The sequence below is a fragment of the Balaenoptera physalus genome (assembly GCF_965194825.1).
Source record: "Balaenoptera physalus genome assembly, chromosome: 14".
NCBI lineage: Eukaryota > Metazoa > Chordata > Mammalia > Artiodactyla > Balaenopteridae > Balaenoptera > Balaenoptera physalus.
The window spans coordinates 70,815,067-70,838,879 of record NC_138893.1 but is presented as its reverse complement, the minus strand read 5'-3'; the positions used below and the strand labels follow the sequence as shown (position 1 = coordinate 70,838,879).

The following is a 23,813-nucleotide window of genomic DNA, read 5'->3' as shown; positions in this document are numbered from 1 at the left end:
TCCAGGAAACTGCAGAGCAGTAAAAGGGGTTCTCTTTACAGGACATTGCCCTGGAGATCTTTTTCCGAAATGGGTATTCCAAGTTCCTTGTCTTCCACAACAGTGATCGGAGTAAGGTCTTCAAAAGGTAAGGGTTTGAAACTCCTCTGCTAAGGAGACTAATCGTGAACCAATAGGAGAGGAACAGCTCTGTTCTCAGGAGAATTCTCAGCCCACAGTGAGCAGGATTTAGGTTAGACACGAGAAAGAACTTACCCACAGAACTGTTGAGTGATGGAAAAAAGTATAGAGAAAACTATAAAAGCTCCTTCCCTAAATCCTGGGAAACTGGCTCTGTTTCATGAACTGAAGTAGTTTGGGACAGTAATAACTGAAGGGAGAAAAAAATGTGCAGATACAACATATTTAATGGGCCTTCCAGAATATTCTGGCTCTATTTTTTAATTTTCCAAGTAATTTTTTTGGCTTAATCTTCCTTTTAGATCCCAGTTGCCAATTTTATTTGTTCTGACTTCATATTTTATTGGAAAGAATTCCTACCAACTGATTTCCCACTGCTGCATGGAACATCTTTTTTCTTAAAGAGAGAAGCATGCTGTTTTAGTTTAACTTCTCTTTATCCAAAGAGATTAATCAATCTAAGGAGTTTAAGCTAGAGTTTAAATTTTAAATTTATATTATTAAAGTTAGAGATATGTAGATTTGCAGAGAATCTAGAAGAGGCCAAAGGAAAGGTAGGTTCCTAGCCATAAACAGACCACACAGAAGCTGGATTAATAGAGAAGTGGTCACATTTAGCTCCACTTAGGGTTGAAAGTTCTGAGGTGAGATTTGACATCCCTGGCCTGCATGTCCCAGGCCATTTTGTGCTCAGAGGTTCTAGCCTTACCTTCCTGTCGGCCCTGGCCAGTCACTGGCACCAGGACCAGCTGCTGGGTCCCAAGGGCAGGGCCAGAGTGGAGAAAAACAACTCTCGCAGAGAGGCTATCTGAGCCAGCTCCGGGTGCATCTCCATTGACTGTGATTCTCCCTTTGAGGTTCTTCGAAGGACTGCTGTTATATCGCCTCCTAAAATGTCTTCAGGTTCCGTTTTAGACCAAACCAAAGAAGTAGACATGCAATGCTGAACCTCAGGTTCATGTTCCCTTGTGATTTCTGTGCATTAAACGACGTTTTTTTCACAGTCGAGCCAGAAGTCTTATACATCCATAACTCAGACAGTGAATAGTGCCAACCACACCCCACCCTTGTTCAAGGAGCATGAAAGTAAGATGGCACTTGTCCCTAGAGTACTACAGTGGTTGCTAAAATCAGCAATGGAAATGCCAGTGCTGGCCCAGAGGAGGTCTCTAAAACACATAATTTTTATTGTAACTATTGTTTTATTGTTATCATTGCTATTATTAAGGCTAGAGCATATAATGGCAGAGGGTGCTGATGGGGTGCCTCAGAGGTACACCCTGATCTAGGGGCAAATGGGGCCCACTGGAAGGGCAAGAATAAACCCAACCTCTAGCCTGCCTCCAAAAATGTTCCCATGGTGGTGGAAGAGTCTTGACTCTGCTGATAGAATAATCCTTTCCCTTTTTGTCTAGCTTCTGCTCTTTCCAACCCGGCTTGAAAGGAAAAGGCTTCACGGAGGAGCCGCTCAACCTAAGGTAACAGGTGCAGGGAGGAGGCCAGCCATGCTCTCTGGGCAAGGGTTGGCCTTGCTTTGATTTTCTTCATTGGCCTGACCCTACTGCTAAGAAGGCATGCAAAGAGCATGTCAATCTGCCTTCTGCTTAGTTTTTCTCTCTCCCATCCCCCTACAACCCTCATCCTACTCCCCTAGTTCCTTCTGCCAATTAAACCTCTACAGCAGACTTGAAGTCCCAAGTGCTCTGAGGCTTGTTCAAACCAAAATGGCAGGAAGCTGCCTCTGCCTGTGGTGGGTGGGGGCAGGTTGCCCGTAGAGGGGGCAGCCCAGGGCCAGCCTTGGTGTCAGGCCCTCAGGTTGGGGTGTGCACAGTCCCAGGTCTGTCCTTGCTATTTGAGGCTCTGAAAACTCAGAAGCTAAATAAATAAATGTACAGTGATGTGCAGAGCAGATGCTAATTTATGAGTCTGTGATATGGAGCATCTTTCCCAGGAAACAAAATGCTTACGGCCCCTTCCTAAGCGCCCCCGCCTTACAAGTACCCAGTTCTCTGGAAGGCCAGTTCCGGATTGGTCCGTGCTTTTATTTCAGTTAGGAAGGGGAATAGGAAGAGGACGGTGGTTGCTGTTTTTCTCCAGGAGTCTGTGGGGCTAGGGCAGGGAGGAGGTATGTTCAAAATATTTATAATGACTATGGAATGGGTGTCATCAGTTTATTTAAAATGATTTATCCATAGTTTGTTATGTGTAGTGTTCGCTGCTTCACAGAGCAACAAGCAAAATGCTGAAAATCTCCCCATTAATTGAGTTTACAGTCTTGTGAGAAAGACAGAAAACAAAATGAATGAAATATAAAGCATATTAGATAATGATAACAACCAAAGTCGATCGAGGTTGGGTTTGAAATCTTAGGTTGGTAGGGGAAGACCTCACCCAGAAAGTTAATATTTGAATTAAGACTTGAACAAAGTGGGGAAACAAGTTATTCAGATAACTGAAGAAAGAACATTTCAGGCCAAGGGAAGAGGAGAGCAAGGGCCCCAAGGGGAGGTGTGGTGGGCTTGGCTGGGGCCATAGTGGTTGGGTGCAGTGAGTCAGTGGGAGCAGAAATGAGAGAGGGAACAGGGTTCATGTAAGCCTTGGGGGCTCACGCTAATGGGGTCACCTTTTACTCTGAATAAATGGGAAACATTGGAGGGATCTTGTGACCTAACTTATATTTTAAAAGACTTACTCTGGCTTCTGTGTTGAGAATAGAACATAGTGGGTCAAAGGCAGAAGTTGGGATACTGGTTAGGAGGTTTTTGCAGTAATGCAGGTGAGAGATGATGCTGGCTTGGATTGGGGGGGGGGTGGCAGTAAAGATGGTGTGAAGTGCTCAGATTGTGGATATATTTGTACATGATTGAAGGTACATCTGGTGGGATTTGTTGACAAATCAAGTGTGGGTGGGGAATGTGTGTGTGAGAGAAAGGACTTAAGGATAAGACCAAGCATTTGAGCTTGAGCAACTGGAAGATGAAATGGGGAAGACCACACGAAGAACTACTTTGGTGGTGTAGTGGATATCAGGGGCTCGATTTTGGACGTGTTAATTTTGAGATGCCTCTCAGATATCCAGGTGGAGATGTCATGTAGGTCATTGGATATATGTTTCGAAAGTCAAGGGAGAGGTGCTCCAGAGAAATACATATCTAAGCTCATGGAAGAAGAGCTTTGATAAAATCAGGAAGCCGAAGAGCTGGTTCTAGGCTCTGAGACCACCCAAGCAGCCAGGGCATGTGGTGAGGCTGTGCTGCTGCGGTCAGCCATGGACTTTGGGGTCAACCTGATTTGGGCTCATAGTAGGTGCTCAATAAATTGTAATTCCTTTGCTTAGTTTTAGAATCAACTGCTGTGTATTTTGGGCATGTTTATGGAGCAGTTGATTAAATACAGGCATCTGTGTTCTCAGCTCTTTGAGTTTCTCCCAGCCCTTCTCCTACCAGCCATAATGTGCCTACACAAGTTTCAGAGGGGAAGGCAGTAGTGGCTCCCAGCCTTAGAAAGGCTTGGCTGGCCATTGCCCCATGCCTGGAATGAACTTGGCCACTTTTTGTTTGGATTACCAAGGACAAAGCCCAATTCATACACTGAGTCTTTAAAAATGCCTACCTGCTCTTTGCACACTCTAGTGAACATGAGCTTCTCTTCTCTGAAGGAGGTGCATGGTCCATTCTGCGGGCTTTCACCTGGCCCGAGATGCTTGGCCTGTGCTACAGGTTTTCATATCTTCAACCCCCAGCTCTTCATGACTGATCTGGCCCCTCTAGAGGCCATCTCCCGTGTATAGGAAACTAGAGCTTTTGGATACCAGAGTTTTGCCTAGAATTTCGGTGACAATGGCTGTCTCCATAACTGAATTCCAAGGATGTTCTATGGGCCTGGATCCCAAGTAGAAAATACTTGCAAAGCTGAGGTCAGCCTGGGATCCATAATCCTCCTCTGTCTCCCCATGGTACAAGGCTAGACCATTCTGAAGCCAGCATGGTGGCATAATCGGACATCTGTGAGGTGCAAGGCTCTGCAAGCTTCTAATGTAAAGCCAGCTAGATGCCCCTGGAAACGTGTCTGATGGCCAAAAAACTCCACGATGTTAGACATAGGTAGGCTCTGAAGAGATGTGAGAATAGCTGAAGTTACAGGGAAAGGGAAGCTGGTTGAAAATGAATATGTGAAGAAACACACATCTTTATACTTAAAGTTATCTGTACCCTTCCACAAAGGGCTGGAAACAGTTTCAAAACTAAATACAGGGTATAATGATCCTTTAAAAATTACTTCCAAACTCCTTTAAAGGACAAAAACATAGACGTGATATCAGGTACCTGGAATGATCTAGTTACTCTAATTGTCCTGAAACTAAGAAAAACCAAACAACTGTGCTAGGTTACATCATTTTCCAGCAACAGATAACAAGAAACAGACAGTTTGGGGGACTTTTTTGTTCTGGAACATACTTTCTCTTGGCACTGAATAAATAGGGTAGTGGGTAACAAAGAAGGCAATTCCCTTTCTATAAAAAATGAAAAACAAGAGCACTATAGAATATAATTTTCTATATTGATTCTCTGAAAAAACAGAGCCCTAATATTTGGGCTTATTTCTGTACAGACATTTCTTTGGGACGCTAGCATGATCTGGCTCAGTTCCATTGCTTCCCAGTGATCTCAGTTCCTATTGAGCCCAGAGTTTAGAAAACTCAGGGAAATACAAGGCCTGGTTGCCTATCTGGCCTTTCCTCTCTCAAATGTCTGTTGCACACAGTACACACCTTTGAATGGGCTAAAGGCATCCTTCCATAGCCATGGTACCTGACAAGTTCTGAAATACTCACTTGCTGTGTCATCAAGACAAAAGTGTCCCTGGGCTGGAAGAAGCTGTTGGTTGTGAGGCAGTGCTTGTATTTGGGGCCTTACTGTATCTGCATGTTTGTAATTTCTGAAATGTTCTCTCAGTTGTATAGCTAACTTAAATGTAATGGTTAGGATGAAATTCATTTTTTGGCATGAAGTTCTGCAGTTGAGTATGTACTGTCCTTTATAACTTTCCTTTAATGAATGAGTTTCCTTTGAAACATTATTTGAAAAATAATGAAAAACAAAGAACTTAGAAAACCAACCATAAGAAGGTGTAAATTCCCATAAGAAGATGATTCTTCCACGATAATCAGGGCACCACCGCTAGCAGCCTGGAGGCTAAATTTCAAGTACTCCACCTCCCCACTTCCGCTTTTTCAGTCCCTACTCTCCAGAGATCGTCACTGATGACCAGTTGGGAGGCTGAGAATCTGTAATGTGCATGGTTACTTTGATAAAGAGAACTTTCAGCTCCATCACTGAATGGAGGAACATGCTCCTTGGGCTTCTTGGTAAAGCACACCTTGGGAGGGCAACTGTAGGGGCTATACAGCTCAGACCCTAGGGTTAGAGCAGAATTGGAACCAGAAGTGAACTAAACACCCTGGTGGGATAACCAATGCCCTGGCATTGTGGAGCTTCTCACATGGTTGGCTCAACAGGCAATGGGTAGTGGAGCCCAGTGACCTGCGGTGAGCTCTGCCTGGGTCCTGCTCAGACCTTGTTTTGGCCCCCATTCATGTTGTTCCTTGTCTTACTTGTTCAGGTCTCCTCTTAGCTCTATCCTTAGCCGTGACCTCAGACCTGTTTCTACGCAGAAGCCTAACTTAAGCCCTGATCTCTGCACCAAGCCTGGCCCCTTTGTCCACCCATTCAAGGTGCTTCCATAGGGCAGTGGGCAGGTGCGTTAAAGTCCAGAACTGTGAAAGGAGCAACTTGCTGGCTCACGGTCCCCCCACCCCACTTGCTACTTTTACCTAGCCACTACCAGAAAACCTGGGACATGGGTTGAGAAGCCATGCATTGTCTTTTTATTATTTTAACATCTTTCTCAGGAATCTTCAAGGGTAAGATCAACATGGATAATTTTAAGTTAGGCCAGTGATCTGAAGTTAAGGTGCTCTTTCTCCTGAAATGCCTTAACTCTTCAGAATGATTGAGGAACTTTAAGCTTGCCATAGTTACTCATAAATTAGCACTTGGCAGATATAGAAAGATCTGTTTATCACTGCATATAGTCTGTAAGATTTTTTTTTTATTTTAAAATAACTATAGATGCACAGGAAGTTGCAAAAATAATACAGAGAGGCCCCATGCAGCCTTCACTTAAATTCCACCAATGGTTACATCTTATGTAACTATAGTACAGTTTCAAAACCAGGAAATTGACATTGATACGATATGTATGCATAGTTCTTTGTCCTTTTTATCATATGTGTAGATTCTTGAAACCACCACCACTGTCAACATACGCAGTTACTTTTGTCACCACAAAGATATCTCTTATGCTACCACTTCCTGGTTATGCCCACCCTCTAACACAGCTCATCATCCTTAACCCATGGCAACCACTGATCTGTTTTTCATCTCTACCATTTTGTCATTTAGAGAATTTTCTATAAATGGAATCATAGAATCTGTGACCTTTGGAGATAGGCCTGTTTTTACTCAGAATAATGCCCTTGAGATCCATCCAAATTGTTGTGTATATCATGCTCCTTTTTATTGCTGAGTAGTATTCCATGATATGGATATACCAGAATTGGTTTAACCACTTGCCTATTGAGGGAAATTTGCTTGTTTCTAGTTTGGGGCTATTACAAGTAAAGAAGACAATCTACATTTAATGTAATTATTAAGATGTTAGGACATAAGTCTGCCATTTCATTTCATTTCTCATTTCCTGTTTTTTCCTCTGTTGTTCATTTCTGTTTCTTTTTCCTGCCTACCTTTGCATTACTGAAAGATTTGTTAAAATTCTACTTTGATTTGTCTATAGTATTTTTGGTTTTTTTGGTATAAATTCTTTGTATAGATTTTAGTTGCTTGAGGTATTGCATTTTACATACATAACTTATAAGAGGCAACTGGTGTTGGGATTTCACCAGTTCAAGTGAAGTGTAGAGACCATAAGTCTTTTAAGTCTTAAAGGCTTCTTTTAAATTTTTAATTGTCTATAATTTATGTCTATCATTTTCTTAAATATTTCCTCTATATAAATTTAAAAAACACACACAAAATATTTCCCAAAGTCATTTTCACACACAGATTGTCTAAAGCAAGAGAGGCAAAATGAATTTAAGAAACAAGTCAGTGGTTTGGCCAGCACTGGAGAGCCTGGCTTCCAGAACGTTTCCCTTGCACTCTCTTCTCCTAACTGAGGGCTTTTCTTCTTCAGAGCTGATTAGCCTTCAGGTTTTTGCCATAAGCTACTCAAGGGAGATGTTGAGCGTATCCTAGGGATGAAGACATAAGAGGCCAAGGCAATTACTCCAGGTCATGGAGGCAAAACACAGCAAGGGCAGAGGTCGCACAGGGGTCACGTAGGTCACGCCTGGCTTTCAGAGACGGTGGTGACTGGGTTAGTGTGAATAGGGGTTTTGTTCTATTTGAAGAAAGAGAAAACCCTGTGACGTTCCTATCAAGTATTTTGGGGCCTAATATACTCTCCAGAAAGTAAAGATGACTGCAGTATTTTAGGGCATGCGGGAACATCAACATGAAACCTTTCCTTGACAGAAAAAGAAATAAAATATAGAAGATGTTTCCTAACTGAGTTCTACCTCCCATCTTCAATTCATCTTACTGCCTGGGTTTTCTGATGAACCAGGGGTCTAAGGTGAATGTATCCTGGGACAAATCAAAACCCCCTGCTTGTTTATTTCTCAATCCTGGTAAAGTTCAATGCACTTAAAACCCCTTCCTAAGACATGGCTATAAGAATGAAAGCACCATAAAGCACCTAGAGATCAAGGATGGCAAAAAATGTCATCTTGCATGCCAGCCACTCCGTTGGAGGTAAATCCAGGAGAGGTGCTGCAGAGAGATTTTGGAAACCAAGCACAGTGGAGGAAGTTGCTGCAATGGTCAGGAGAGGGGGTAGAGGGGCAAACCTGGGGTCCAGACCAAGACTCTTTGTAGGGGCACAGGGAGATCTTTTTCCTTAACTCATTAATTCTGAAGAAAAAGTGTCTCGAGCGGGAGGGATAGAAATGGTCAGTATCCAGATAACTAGCCATCACTTTCTGTTTGGATCAAATGTCCCTGCGTGGATTCTGTGCTTCTTGGGTCAGAGATGAAGTAGGTAAAATAGCAGGATGGCTACTTAGGGACATGTTCAAGGCCCAACATTCTAGTGGGGTCTCCTAGGCCTAAGGCATGACATCTCATCATGCACTTCACAGACATGTGTCCTCCTCTCATCTGTAGAAGGGCTTCTAAGAAATCATTGTGGACATTAAATGAAGGGAAAAATATAAAGAATGACATTCAGTGTTCACAAGGGTGCAGTGAAATGAGTGGTTTCAAAGCAGGATAAAAATGATGTGAATGCTATTATTTTAACTATGTATAAAATATACACAGAAAAATAACTAGTAAGGAAATCTGTCAATATTACAGCTGGCTTACACAGTAGAATTGTGGATACTTTAAGCTGCTATATTTAAAACTGTGTTGTGGTATTGTTACTTTTATAATAGAAAACATTTAAGAAAGAGAAAAACTGAAAAGGGAATTTTGAATCTATATCTTCAGAGATTTTAGAAATATGATAGAGTTGTCACAGCTAAGCATTTCAAAGGAAAATAAGCAGTGAGGAGTGAAGAAATGAAGTATGCTGTCTGCTGTGGTTTATAACATGAAAAAGAAATACGTTAGTCACGCTGAACTAATGGATATTTATCTCTCAGTGCTTTTCCACTGACCACTACAAAACTTGCCACCAACACAGGAAAGCTTTGATTTAAAACAAACAAACAAACAACAACAACTACGAAAAACTTTCCTAAGGATATCTTCCTTGATCTCTTTCTTTTAAGCAGTATAAAGGTGTGAGTGAGTGGTACAGGGATGGTTCTCAGCTATTGTGAGTTCTACCAACAGATCTAGAGTGACTGAAGACACTGTTCAAAGTAGTATTTCAGCTTTAAGATGCACCGAGCTCTAGTTCTTAGAGAGAACTGACTTCTACTGAGTACTCATTCTGTGAGCTATCTGCTTGAGACGCATGACAACGCTTGGAGTTGGGCTGGTATTACTCCCACTTTACAGATGAAAGGACCAAAGCTAAGTAAAACGTCCAGGGAGATGGCAAGTAAGAAGCAGAGCTGCTCTGGGCTCAGATCTGTCCAACTGCAGAGTCTTTGGCTTTTTCTCTATGCCAGACTAGCCCTGCACACCACTAGGCTCTGATCTCCTAACTTCCTCAAACAATGGCATTATAAAGAACAAAGTCTTCTTTCAACTTGTCTTCCCTACAGGTTGTAAAGGGCAAGACAGGCTTCCCCCCATTGGACACAGTCCCTGTACCTAGCACAGTGCCTAGTAAGATGTTTATCTATTGACTGCACCAACCCCTATCTGCACCCATTCTTTCCTTATTCCACAAAGGTCTGGAAAAGCATGGACATAATAAGATGGGAGTGAACCTCATTCATTCACAGCCAGTCAAGGGCTTGCAGGTTTAGTCTAGAAAGCTCCTAGAGCAAATCATGCAAGTGCAGAAAAGAGAAAGGGATAGGACTGCTTAGAGCCCAAGAAGTTAATGCCAATACTTAATGATAATATCTGCCCATCTCTGTGGCCCAGTTTTGTCCCCTTCTCAAGACTATATGTCCATCTGCCCGCCTACCAACCCATGCTTAGAGATGCCTGACTTTTGAAGGCTGGCCCAAAGCATTCCAATAGAACAAACTCCACACTGGGGAGCTGGCAGTTGGTCCAGAAATGTGTGATAATGAGACTAAGAGTGTGCTGGCTGTATCAGCTGCCCAGGCCACGGGCTGTAGGCAGGAGAGTTCTGGGGCAGAAGTGAGACAGATGTCCCTTTCCTGACTCATTGTGCTTGTATGTGCGGGTGTGCGCATGCAGAGAAGACAGACGTGTACAGAATGGCAAAGAACTAAAAGCCCTTCAGTCAACAAAATCACAAGCCAAGGAGGTAGGGAAAGGTATTTTATGGACTTGACTGGAGGAGTTATTGCAGTAACGGAAGAATCCCTCAGTTTTGTGAGGATGTAGCCCATTGTCATCTTGCCTCCCTCCCTTTTCCCTTCTTGCCTTAGGGTCAGGGTCCCAGGTCACCTCCAATCTTCCTGGGATTCCTTGGCCATGGAGTTGGGTGAGACCAAACTGGAAAAGATGGCCCTTCTCGGTGCCGCCGTGGCCATGCTTTTGATTTTGTTCAGCTTGTCCTGGGCCTGTTGGCATTTTCTCAGGCAAGGCCCACATAGATCCTTCTCCTCCACCAGATATAGGTTGTCCAGCCTCTTGACGGAATCTATGAACGTATCCGGCTCCTCCGGCTTGGGAAAGGGGTTTCGCTTTGTGTTGAGCTTTTTCAGCTTGGGGAGCTTGGAGATGCTGTTGGGGATGGTGCTCAGCAGGTTGTCATGGAGCCCCACCTCGTGGAGCTCCTTCAGAGCGCCTAGTGTGGTGGGCACGCGGTCCAGATGGTTCAGACCAAAATTCACAGTGCGGATATTCTTGAGCTGATTGAGCTCCACAGGCAGCCCATTGGTGGTCAGCCTGTTGTTGCTGACATTGAGGTAGAGCAGAGAGGTCATCTGGCCGATGGACTCAGGGAGCTTGTCAATGTAGTTGCTGTGCAAGTCCAGCCACCGCAGGTTCTGGAACTTGGAGATTGAGTCAGGAATCTTCCTGATCATATTCCGGCTAAGATTGAGCTCGTCTACATCACTGAGTCGCAGAATACACTTGGGAAAGGTGGTAATTCCCATCTTGCTCAAGTCAAGGCGTTTCTTCCCATCAAATGTGATCTTGATACAATTCTTGGCCACACTGAGGGTGATCTTTTTACCCTTGGGGCCTTTCCCGCCCTTGGCCATGTTCTTTTAGTAAGGGGGTATGTTTGAAGTATGTTGTTCTGATTGACTGGTGATCAGTTAGAGAAAAAAGTCACATGAAACTGCTAGAAGATAGACTCTGAAAAGAAGAGAAAAAATATCCAGTTAGGAGATGACATAAGGGTACTGGACTCCCCCCAAATCATAATGCTTCACTTTCTAATGGTTTGAAAGGAGAGAAAGAGGAGAGTGGAGAGAAATTAGGTCATCAGCAGAAATAGCCTAGCCAAAGATCTTCAGCAATTGAATGCCCTCTTCAGACCTCAGTGCTCCCAGATGTAAAATGGGAGGTTCAGGGTTGGCCTGAAGGACGCTCAGCACCCCTCTGGCGGTGCCATTCCCCGACTTAGGAATCTCTCCATTGTCCTGGACTTTCACATAGTTCCCCTCCTGGGTGTGTGTGTGGGGGGGTGGGGGGGTAATGTCTTGGGTATCTGCCATTTCCCAGACCCTCACTTAAATCTAGTCTTTTCTTAAAGTTATCCCACAAGTGCCTAGGGTGGGACTGCTGAGTTCTCAGAAGCAACATAGCCTGGATATAAGGGAATAAAGGTGGGAGTTAAGAATGACTTGTGTATTACATCCCTCTTCACCTTCTGGGCCCAGAGGAACTAGTCAGGCCTTGGCTACTATAACTGCAGTGCAATAAAAGCAGCACAGAGAAGTCTCTGCTTAGGCCCCAGGTAGGAAAATGTGCCTACACCATGCCCATGAGCACGGAAGAGGGGGCCAGGGTGGAGCCTGGCAGAATTGAAGAGAATGCTGCCTTTTCCCACCTCCTATCCACCTTGTCTTCCTCCCCTCACATTCTTCACACTGAAATTCAACTGTAGACACCTCTGCACCGATAGGTGTGATAACAGATTGCTGCCATCAGAGAAGTAGAACGTACAGAGGGACGGGTAGATTCTGGCCTCACAATGCTTGCTTGGAAGTCCAGTTCTACCATATATAATTTGCTTAAATTTTCAGTGCCTCGATTTCCTTATTTGTGAAAACAGCTCCCATTTAGGACTCTAAGGGCTTGTAAATTATCTAAACTATAAAGCGCTTACAGCAGTGTCTGGCACATAGTAAAAGCTTCATAATGTTAACTATTAAATATTACTATCAGGAACTTTGCACATATTGATTTTAATCTTCAACAATCCAGCAAGATCCATAGGCTTATCCCCACTATAAAGAGAAGAAGACCGAGGCTCAGGAGTGAGCAAGGTCTACAGTCAAGAGGAGGATGCAACCGGCCTGCCTGTTCTAGAGGCTCTTTTCTTTTCTACAGCTTGGTGTCTCTTGCTTGCTGATATGCTATTTTGGACCAAGCTCCCACTCTGGACAGAAGCATGCTGTCAGGAGATAAATGCTCGCACTGCCTCCATCTCCCAGTAGGGATGGGTGGGAGAGGTGCTCTGTGCTTTCTCTACTTCATCATCCAGGCCCTTTATCAGGAGCCATGTTTGTGTAACACATGGAGCGCCAGCAATCAGGCTGTGTGAGCCTAGTATCACATGTTTTCCTTGTACAGTAATCCTCAGTGCCAAAGGCAAGTAGGTAAAAATGCCTCCCACATGCTTATTATAAATCCTGCTCTTGCCACTTCTGGCTGAAGGTTTCCACCCTATACAAGTCCCTACTGGATCAGAGCCTCCTGAGATGGATGGAGCCCTCCACAATAGCCCGATGAGAGTATTCTCAGCTCTCAGCCGCATTGATGTTCTTTGGAGCAGGCCTTGTAAGCTGAACCTATTCTTTAGAAACAGTGAACCGACCACATTCAGGCATGATTGGCTGGTTACCAAAGACAGTACTGTGTTCACCGGTATTGAAATATCTGTATCACACAGCTGTGTGGAACCAGATGGGGCAAAGCAGTTTAAAAATGAAAGCTGGGGTTCCAGTCACAGTTAAGATGGAGTAAGTGCGCTCTGCCCGTGTCACCCACTGAATGCAGCAAAAGGCCCAAGGACTCTGAAGGTAAATGGTATAAGGCAGATTGGAGAAGTAACTCAAAGTAAGACCAACTTTGCACCAGTGATGACAGATTTCCAACAAAAACCTCCCTCATTGGCCAAGGACAGGGAGACGGGGCCTTTTAGGGTCAGGGTGAGGGAGATCCTGTTTTTTTCTATTCATCTTTTCCATTCTCTTCTGCCTCAGCCCCAGGCAATCCTGTATCACTGGAGTAAGGGCATACAGGCACCTAAAACTCTAAAGGGGGAGAACCATTGTCTTTGACCAAACTGTTGTCCCAAGTGTGTGGAGGTTTGCTTTTTTTCTCTCTCTCCCACTGCTACTTGGCCCTGGAGAGAGAAACAGTGGCAGGAAGTACACAACAGATTTAGAAAACAAGTTCCCTGGATTTCTAGCCAGAAGACCAAGGAGGGGAGGGCAACTCCTGGGAACCACAAAGTGTTGGGGAGATTGCAAAGAGGAGAGAGTTTAATAAAGTTGTATATGAACTCCAGGATACACCCTGAGCTGCCCACGAATAGACCAAACCCTGAACAGGGTCTTGAGTACCTACTCCCAAACCCTGAACCCAAAGGCTTTGTGAATTGAGCACTGTGCAGGTTTCAGACTGGTGCCTGGGTAGCAACATGAAGGGCTGATTCGAATAGTACTGTAAATTCTTTGCAAACTGAATGGACATTATAAACGTAGTCTACGGAATCTACAGAAGGTTTGCCAGAACTTGTAACCTGTGACTACCTGCTCAAAATATACATGTATATATCAATATAGATATAAAGGTACATCCTAGAAGAAGAAGAAGAGGATAAAAGCTTGTGGTGCAGAAAAATATTTGATGGAAAAATGGGTAAAAACTTCCAAAAGTTGGTGAGAGACATAAAAACTACAGATTCAAGAAGCTCAGTGAACTGCAAACAGGATAAACTCAAAGAAATCCACATTCAGACATTATCAAACTGCTCATAATTAAAGCAAAAATTAAAGAAAAAAATAACATGTTGCCTGCAGGGGAACAGCATACAAATTATTACAGGTTCCTCACTAGAAACTGTGAAGGCCAGAGGTACTGGAAAAATATTTTTAAAATAATGCTGAAAAAAAAGAACTGTCAACCAGACAATAAATAAAAACATCCTTTATGAATGAAGGCAAAATAGACATTCTTAGATGAATGAAAAATAAAAAGATCTGCCACTAGTTGAGCTGCTATAAAAGAAATGCTAAAAGAAGTCTTTAGATGAAAGGGAAACAATACTAGAGGGAAGCTTGGACCTTGAGAATAAGGGAAGAGCAGTGGAAATGTAAATATGTGGTAGATATAATAGGCTGTTTTTCTCCTCTTACAATCTTTAAAATACGAATGATGGTTGAAAGCAAAAATTATAACTGTCAGTGTATGTAGATGGAATACATATGACAACTACAATATAATGGGGGAAGTTAATGACACCTATAAAGTAGGTAAGATTTTTACATTGCTTTGGAAGTGGTAAAATATTAATTCTAAGTAGGCTGTAGAAAGATAAGTATGTATATTTTAGTCTCCAGAGCAATCGGAATGGATAGTTTTCAGAATGGATTATAAAAGAAAAAGACCCAATTATATGCCATCTATAAGAAAAACACTTTAAATAAACAAAAGTAAGTTAAACTAAAAGACTAGAAAAAGATGTACTTAACAAGAGAGCTTTAATATAGATGAAGCAGAAAATGATAACATTGAAAGAAGAAATCGGCAAATATATAATTAGAGTTGGAGCTATCAATACTTCTCTCTCAGTAATCAATAGGACTAGAGAGAAAATCAGCAAGGAATGGGGTTTCTCAACCTTGGCTCTGTTGACATTTGGGGCTAGATAATTCTTTGTTGTTGGCAGGGATGGGGTGGTGATGGGGGAAAGGCCTGTCCTGTGCATTGCAGGATGTTTAGCAGCGGAAAGTAAGAATATTCTACCCACTAAATGCCAGTAGCTCTCCACTAGTTGAACATCCAGTAATGTTTCTAAACATTGCCAACTGTCCACTGAGGGGCAAAATTGCCCCCAGATGAGAACCACTGATAAAGAACTGGACATTACCACCAACCAGTGGGATCTAATTGGCATTTATAAAACACTCTACCCAGCAACAGAATACACATTCTTTTCAAGTGCACATGGAACATTCACAAATATAGACTACATTTGTGGTCATGAAACAAATCTTAACAAATATAAATGAATTGAAATCATATAAAGAATGTTCTCTAAAAATAATGGAATCAAGTTAGAAGTCAATATCAGAATAACTGGAAAATCTCCAAATAGTTAACAATTAAACAGCATATTCATAAATACTCCATGAGTCAAAGAAATCTCAAGGGAAATTAGAAAATATTTTGAACTGAATATAAAAGTAGAACATATTAAAACTTATGGTATGCAACTAAAGCAGTGATTAGAGGAAAATTTATAGCGTTAAACATTCATACTAGGAATATTTAAAAAAATAAGAAAGGTCTCAAATCAATAACAGACTTTTACCTTAAATAAAGTAGTAAAGAAGAGTAAAATAAACCTAAAGGATGTGCAAAAAGGAAATAGTAAAAATGAGCAGAAATCAATAAAATTGAAAGGATAAAGACAGTAGAGAAAATCAGTGAAATTAAAAGCTTGTTCACTGAAAGGTTTAATAAAATTGATAAATATCTAGCCAGACCGACAATGAAAAAACAAAAAAAGAGGGATATCCCTGGTAGCACAGTGGTTAAGAATCCGCTTGCCAATGCAGGGGACACGGATTTGAGCCCTGGTCCAGGAAGATCCCACATGCTGTGGAGCAACTAAGCCCATGCACCACAACTACTGAGCCTGTGCTCTAGATCCCACGAGCCACAACTACTAAGCCCACGTGCCACACCTTCTGAAACCCATGCACCTAGAACCCATGCTCTGCAACAAGAGAAGCCACCGCAATGAGAAGCCTGTGCACCACAACGAAGAGTAGCTCCCACTGGCGCAACTAGAGAAAGCCCATGCGCAGCAATGAAGACCCAACGTGGCCAAAAATAAGTTAATTAATTAATTTTTTAAAATAGTGCTGCTATGTGTACGATATAAAAAAAAAAGAGAGGAGACACAAATTATGAATATCAATAATTAAAGAGAGGATAGGACTAAAAACCCATGGACATTAAAAGGATAATAAGGGAATAGTACAAACAACGTTAGAAAAAAACTTAGATGAAATCGACTGTAAACTACAAAATCTCACCCATGAAGAAACAGACAACCCTTAAAGACCTATAGTTATTAAAGAGACTGAATTCATAGTTGAAAAGCTTCCAAAAAAACCCTCCAGGCTCAGATGGTTTTATTGGCAAATTCTACCAAACATTTAAAGATAACAACACCAATTTTACACCAACTTTTCCAGAAAATAGAAGAGGGAACAATTCCTTATTTTCTGAGGCCGGCATTACCCTGATACTAAAATCACACAGAGACAATACAAAGAAAGAAAACGACAGACCAATATCCCTCATGAACATGAACATAAAAATTCTCAACAAAATATTAGCAAATTGAATCCACCAATATATAAAAAGAATAATACATGACATCCAAGTAGAAATGCAAGGTTGATTCAATATTCAGAAAGCAATGTAATATAGCACATTAACAGACCAAAAAGAAAAACATACATGATCATATTTATGCTGAAAAAACATGTAACAAAACTTCACATTTATTCATGACAAAAACTCTCAGCAAACAAGTAATCCAGTTTATCTTCCTTAACCTGATAGAGGACCCCCACAAACAAAAAAAACCCCTATAGTTAATATAATCGGTGACAGACTGAATGCTTTCTCCCCTAAGTTTGAGAACAAGGCAAGAAGGTAAACTCTCACTATTCCTATTAACATTATATTGGAAATTCTAGCCATTGTAATAATGCAAATAAATAAATAAAAGGCATAGAGATAGGAAAGAATGAAATAAAACTGTCCTTCTCACAGATGACCTGCTTATCCAGGTAAAGAATCCCACAGAGTTTAAAAGACATTCTTGGAACTAACTAGTGATTTTAGCAAGGTTGTAGGGTACACGTTTACACACAAAAAACTCCACTGAATTTCTGTATACTAGCAATGAGCTACTGGAAACTGAAATTTGAAAAATAATAGTGCTCCAAAGAATAAAATACTTGTATGTTTCACGTAAGTAAAAAAAAAAAAAAAAAGTGCAGGATTTCTGTGATGAAAATTGCAAAACACTGATGAAACAAAGCAAAGAAGATCTAAACAAATGGAGAAACATACCATTCATGAGCTGAAAAACTTAATGTAGTTAAGATGTAAACTCATCCCAAATTGGTCTAAAGATCAATGTAATTCCAATAAAAATTCCAACAGGATTATTTGTATGTATGAATAAACAGATTCTAAAATTTATATTGAAAGGAAAAGGAACTAGAAATTCAGAACAATTTTGAAAAAGAAACAAAGTTGGAGGATTCATGCTTCCTTATTTTAAAACTTACCATGTAATTACAAAATGTGGTATTGATGAAGGGATAGTATATTGATCAGTGGAATAGAAAACAGAGTCCAGAACTAGATCCATATAAATATGTTCAAAATGGTCAATTGTTTTTTGACAAAAGTTCAAGAGAAATTCAATGGAGAAACAACAGACTTTTCAACAAATTGTGTTGGAACAATTGATTACCCAATATGCAAAAAAATGGAATCTCGAGCTAATGAAATTAACTCTAACTCAAAATGGATCATAGGTATGTAAAATGTAAAACCATAAAACTTTTAAAAGAAAACGAGGGAGAAGGGTTTCATGACCTTGAGTTTGGCAAAAGTACAACCCGTAAAAGAAAATATTGACAAATTGGACTTCAACAAAATTTGAAATTTTTGCTCTATAAAACAAACAAAAATTCATATCCAACAAAGGACTAGTATCCAGAATCTATAAAGAACTCAAGGTCAACAATAAGAAAGAAGACAATACAATAAAAAAAAATACCCAAGGGATTTAATGAGACATTTCACCATAGAAGTTATATGGATGGCCAAAAATCCCACAAAACCACAAAGCATTGCTCAGTTATCATTAGTCACTAGGGAAATGCAAATGAAAGTCACAGTCAGATACCACTGCACAGTTACTAAAATGCCTAAAACAAAACAAAATATAAAAGCCAATAATACAAAGATTTGGCAAGGGTGTGGAGCAACTAGAATTCTCACATATTGTTACTGGGGATTCAAAATGGTACAATCACTGTGAAAAACAGTTTGGCAATTTCTGATAAAATTAACTATATACTTATCATATGACCCAGCATTCCCCCAACTAGGTATTTACCCCCCCAAAAACTAAAACCTCATGTTCACACAAAAACTTGTGTTTATAGCTGCTCTCTTCATAATTGCCAAAAACCCGAAGGTCTTTCAGTGGATGGATAAGAAATTGTGGCTTATCCTTATAATGGATACTATTAAACATAAAGAGAACAAATCTATTGATAAATTGAACAACTTGGATGACTCTCAAAAGCATCTTGCTGAGTAAAAGAAGACAATCTTAAAAGTCTACATCATGAATGATTCCGTTTATACAACATTCTGGGAAAGTCACAACCATAGGTACAGAAACTAGATCGGTGGTTGCCAGGGAGTAGGGATGGGGAAGGTTTGACAACAACGGAGCAGCACAAGTGAGTTTTCTGGGGTGTTGGAACTGCCCGTACCTTGACTGTGGTGGTGGTTACGTGAAGCTATACATGTTAGAGCTCAGAGAGCTGTATACGAAAGAAGCAACTTTGCTGTAGGTAAATTTAAATTTTTTAAAAAACTTAAAAATATTTGGGACTCCATAGTCTATTTCTGTCGTTCTCAGCCCGGCTTGGAAGTCTGTGACTTTTTCATGCCCCCACTCAGGCTTGTTTTGCCCTGTGAAGGGCACCCACACCTGTATCCTGTGGGCACTGCTGGGTATGTGTGCATGTCTACCATGTGTATGCACATGCACACTGCGGGGAACAGCTATACACAAGGTGACACATCAGAAAAACTGTCCTACTGCACTTGAGTTAAAAATCTTAATTAAAAAAAATATGGACTGAAATCAGGGGAGCCTGAGTTCTGATCATGTTAATCAATGACTTCTCATGGTAAGATTGCCAGATTTAGCAAATAAAATTGCAAGATGCCCAGTTAAATTTGAGCTTCAGATAAACAGCAGATAGTTTTTGAGTATATGTATATCCCAAACATTGCACAGTTCTGTATTTTATTTGACAACTCTATCCCATGGATCTGAAAAAATAGTAAAGTTTCCTTTGTCCATGATCCTTGTTAGTTCTTTGGGACTAATTTAAGCCAACTCCATGTGCTTATTCCTGCATTCATTCATTCATTTGTACACTCAATTCAGTAAGTATATCGAGAGCCTACTAGGTACCAAGCCTCTGTGTTATTTATACAGATGAACAGTAAATGGGGCCAGTCTCTAAGCTCAAAGAGCTAAAATCTAGGTTGTTACTGATTCTGGCCACCAAATTCCCCTGAGTCCCAAAAAGCCTAGGCTGTCTTTTGTATTTCTTGTATTTAAGATAAAGTTCAGCTGAGGGAGGGCAAACACATCAAGTATGGGCAGAAGGGCCTAGATGGGAAGGATGCTTCCAGTAGACTGGAGATCCAGCCAGGGGAGCCCAGCTGTGCCTGGTCCCCCACAGCCCTCCCATGGTAAGAAGCCCTCCCTTCTCTGATGACTGATGGGGAGGAAGCAGCATGGGGCTGTCCACAGGGACTTCTCCATTAAGGAGCTTCTCCCCAACAGGTCCTTTGGCTCAGAGCCTGCTCATTCATTCATCACCTGCAGGCAAAGTAGGGTCTGGCTGGGATAAGCACTTCACCTCCTCCTCAGTGCATCTGGGCCCCCAGACAGCCCCAGGCCAGATGAAGCATGCTCAGCCCCCACCCTCTTTGTGCTTCTCCTCAGGGCCGCTTTACCTGGCTGGGACCCTTGCTTTTGGTTGTGGAGGGCAGGGTGTGTTGCTCAGGGTCCATTCTGACCCCTCTAAGCTGTGAGAGCCACTAGAAGCAGACCAGTGCTGGGAGCCCCCAAAGCCCAGGGACACCCCTTTTCTCATACAACTCTGAATGGTCAGCATCCTGCCCGGGTCTGCCCATTGGGTAGGAGAGTAAGTATTGGCAAAAGAAGTGTGAAACTGATGATCTTTCAATACAACTGAATCAGATTAGATGAACTGTTATTATCAATTCATAGCATCCTCAAATATCAGCGTGGGATCAATCCACACAAGGGAAGCTGGCAATTATAGAGAGAAAGAAATGTAAATAGATAATCAGATAGATGGATAGGTAGATAGATGAACAGACAGGTGGATGAACAGACAGATAGATGGGTAGTCAAATAAGAGATTTCATTTCACATGAACGGCTTGGAAACCCAAATATGAGAAGTTTCTAAATGTACTTTTTGTCTTGTACAATTGGTTTTTATACTTTAGGAAAACTGGACCAGTTGGTTTGACTTTAATTTCTAATTAATTTTTCTATCTAGTCATTGTGAATCAAACAGTGGGACACCCCATGGATATCTAAATTAAAAATGTAATGGCAACTTATATTTTAATGCCATCAGAATATTTGCAAGCATTTTCAGCTGTAAGATCATTATCTTCACTATGATATTAGAATTTATCTGATGCTTCACACTCATGTATCTTTATATTTTTAAGACCGACTTTGTTTATGTATATCTGATATATTTAAACATCTTGCTAACACAGTCTCACAATAATTACTTCACCCTTTTCACTGATGCATTGAGACCAGGATAGACATATTGTACAACTGAAACCCCCAAAGTCACCGTCAATACTTGGGACTAACTTCATAGCAAGCTTTGTGCCATGTGGATGAGAAATGTCTTTTGCTTGTGGGACATCATCTCTTAAGGGGAAGTAATGCAAACTTCCCTCCGTGAAGTCACTCATTCAAAAGTCATTATTCTTTCTCCCGACTCTCATAAGACCCATTCACTAGATATGTAAGAGGAGAGCCTCGCCTCTGCTGTGACTTCCCATGAGCCTTCAGATCACTCCCTGTGCCCTCCACCCCTTACCAGAATGAGCTGTTCGTTCATGTGAAAAGCCCTGTGGCAGGTGGAGATGTGAGTGGTCACTGCGGGGCTCTCTGTTGAGTGGGTGTGTCTAGAATCTCTGCCAGACCTAAAACAGGCACGAATGTTCAACTCAGGCATCGTCTGCGCTGGAGGAAAGAATTACTGTTTGTCCAGCACCCACTCTGGGCCAGGAACTGTGTGCTCTACTACTTGCTTTACAATTTTGTCTGCTTTTTGGAGTATAGACTCACTGGAGGTCTAACCATTAAGTGGTTTTATTTTTTCCACCTCTGCCCTCAGCTACGTTATATCGAGCCCTGCTTTCCTGTGAGCAGAAGGACAGATTGCTAGGAAGGGGACAGACTAGAGGCAGAAAGATTTCTGTGCAGCTCACAGCAATTTCGCCACCAGACACTTGGCAGAGATGATGGAGAGAATGACAGCAGGAGAGAGATATGGACAGCGGGGGTGGAGTCTTACAGGGACCCCACAGTTATAGGGGTTTTCTGACATCAATTTTGGAAATGCTTCACAATGTCAAGAGCCACTTACTACTCTTCATTCAGGTGATATGTACCAAAGTAACTATTGCAAGCATGCTGCTGGACCATTTCTGTATCTCTAATCTCCATAGTAATTATGCAAAGTGTCAGTCCTATTTTTAATATAGGAGAATTGAGGCTCAAAGAAGTCAAGTGTCTTCCCCAAGTTCACAAGACAGCACAGCTCAGCCAAACCTAGGCTACCTAGCTATTACACAGCTACAAGCCTAGGTGTGTAATACCAAAGTTTATGATCTTCCCACTACACTATCCTGCCTCTCTTTTCCTTCTGTTGCCTTTTCTTTAGGCTTGTTGCCTGTTATCCCACTGTCCAGGGACCAATGTGTGGGGTGCTTGTTTTCATAGATATATATATGTGTATATATCTGAATATAACTGAGTAATACGAATTTTAAACATATTTTACTAGCATTAGTGGAGTCATTTAAGTGTAAGAGCTTGGAGATTGACAAGGAGAGAAAGAGGGAGAGAGAGGGGAACAGTTTAAAGGGTACGTGTAATGCCACCAGCCAGTTCATTTAATAGGCCTGTGCCCCAAGTGGGCGGTGATAGAGACAGGAATCTGTTGTTCCTCGGCCCCTCCAGTCCCCACGAGCCCCCATGGTGAGAGCTTCCTGTAAAGATGCAGGTTTTCGTCCAGCATGGCCCCAGAACCCTGGCCCACAGCATTCCCACATGCCCACCAGAGAAGCCGGCCCTCTGCTGCCCTGGGCCGGTGCGGGGAGGCGGGGGGAGGGCTGCCGGCCGTGCAGGGCCCTGAGAGGCTGTGTGCAGCCGCCAGAAGTGCGATTTTCACAGCATGGGCTCACTTGGAAACCTAACACTTGTAAGATGCACTTCCGCGGTTCCCAAACGGCAGGCCTTCTCCGAGTGTGGGTCCTACGGTGCGCTCCACCCCCTACAGCCCCCACCACACACATTCTCTCCGCCAGCCCTTAGAGGCCCTTCATGCCTCCTTCACACAGCAGGCGCCCTCCAGTTTGCCATTTCATTCAGTCCTCACAGCTCTCCTCAGAGGTGGGAATATTCCTCCCACCCAAAGATAAGGACCTGGCGGTGGGGTGGGTGTAAAGTGGTTTATCCAAGCTCACACCGCTCGCCTTACTCCAGGGCTTCTGGGTGGGATGTTCTTTCCATGACATCAGAGCTACAGCACACAGAGTGTCTGTGTGGAAATTATCAGGTTCACTTCATTTGGCAATTATCTGGTTAATTTGATCAACGCGGTGCTAAGGATCTTATATTATGCATGTATACCTTCCTCTACCCCTAATATTGTGTACTTCTGCATCCTCAGCACCAGTGTGGGTCTGCACATGTGCTGCCTGGGAAGCCATTATCTGTCAAACTGCCCTCTTCCCCCTGGTCGATAATAAGAATTCAACTTTTATTTGGAGCAAAAGTTCCCAGGGGGTCACATGGCCCAATAACAAAAGATTATGATTTCTTATTGGTTTAATAGCATCTATTTTGTAATTCTGAATGTACTCTGTTTTAACTGGATTTGTTAAAGGAACAAAAGGGAATAGGTGCCTTACAATTAAAATAAAATATTAAGATTATTAGTTTAACAGACTAGAAATGCCTTGTTCATCAACCAACACGTTCAAAGCACACAAAGCAACCTTGACACCTGGAAAGCAAAGAACCAAAGTCAGTGCTGGCACCTTTAAACCCCTGGAGATGGGCATTAATTCAATTTCAATCACCGTGGTTTAAGCACTGCTATGCGATTGCATTCTCTCCTCACAGCCATGGCTTCCATTGCAGATAAGGAAGCTGGGCTCAGAGAAGTGGCTTGGCAGGGCGAAAAGCGCAGGGGCTTTAGACCCACGTGGGTCGCCACCCAGCTCCCCATTTACTGTCAGGTGACCCTGGACAGTCTGTGGAGCCTCACTGAGCTTCAGCCCCGCCTTCCGTAAATAGGATAACAAAAGTGGCTGCTCCTGAAGGGTGGCGTGAGGGTGAGTGAGGGCCTCGGAGGACTTTGCTGTGACGATGGGGGATGGA

At 42.2% G+C, this 23,813-nt stretch overlaps 2 protein-coding genes across 4 annotated transcripts in view; one reads left to right on the top strand and one right to left on the bottom strand.

Annotated features, from left to right (window-relative positions):
* The window catches only part of WDFY4 (WDFY family member 4), a 277,765-nt gene that overhangs the window by 202,903 nt on the left and 51,049 nt on the right, over nt 1-23,813 (top strand). The window contains exons 46-47 of the mRNA XM_082425453.1: nt 42-127; nt 1,596-1,658. Of these exons, the coding sequence (XP_082281579.1) occupies nt 42-127; nt 1,596-1,658 (149 nt within the window). The remainder of the gene's footprint in view (nt 1-41; nt 128-1,595; nt 1,659-23,813) is intronic.
* LRRC18 (leucine rich repeat containing 18) overlaps nt 6,735-23,813 on the bottom strand; it is a 28,579-nt gene continuing 11,500 nt past the window's right edge. For 2 of the 3 annotated variants that reach the window (XM_082425476.1, XM_082425474.1), the window contains exon 2: nt 8,563-11,201. In XM_082425476.1, coding sequence (XP_082281602.1) covers nt 10,337-11,104 — 768 coding nt within the window. In that variant the 5' untranslated portion in view covers nt 11,105-11,201 and the 3' untranslated portion in view covers nt 8,563-10,336. Of the gene's footprint in view, nt 7,493-8,562; nt 17,965-23,813 lie in introns of those variants that run through there. The other variant, XM_082425475.1, reaches the window with a different exon arrangement.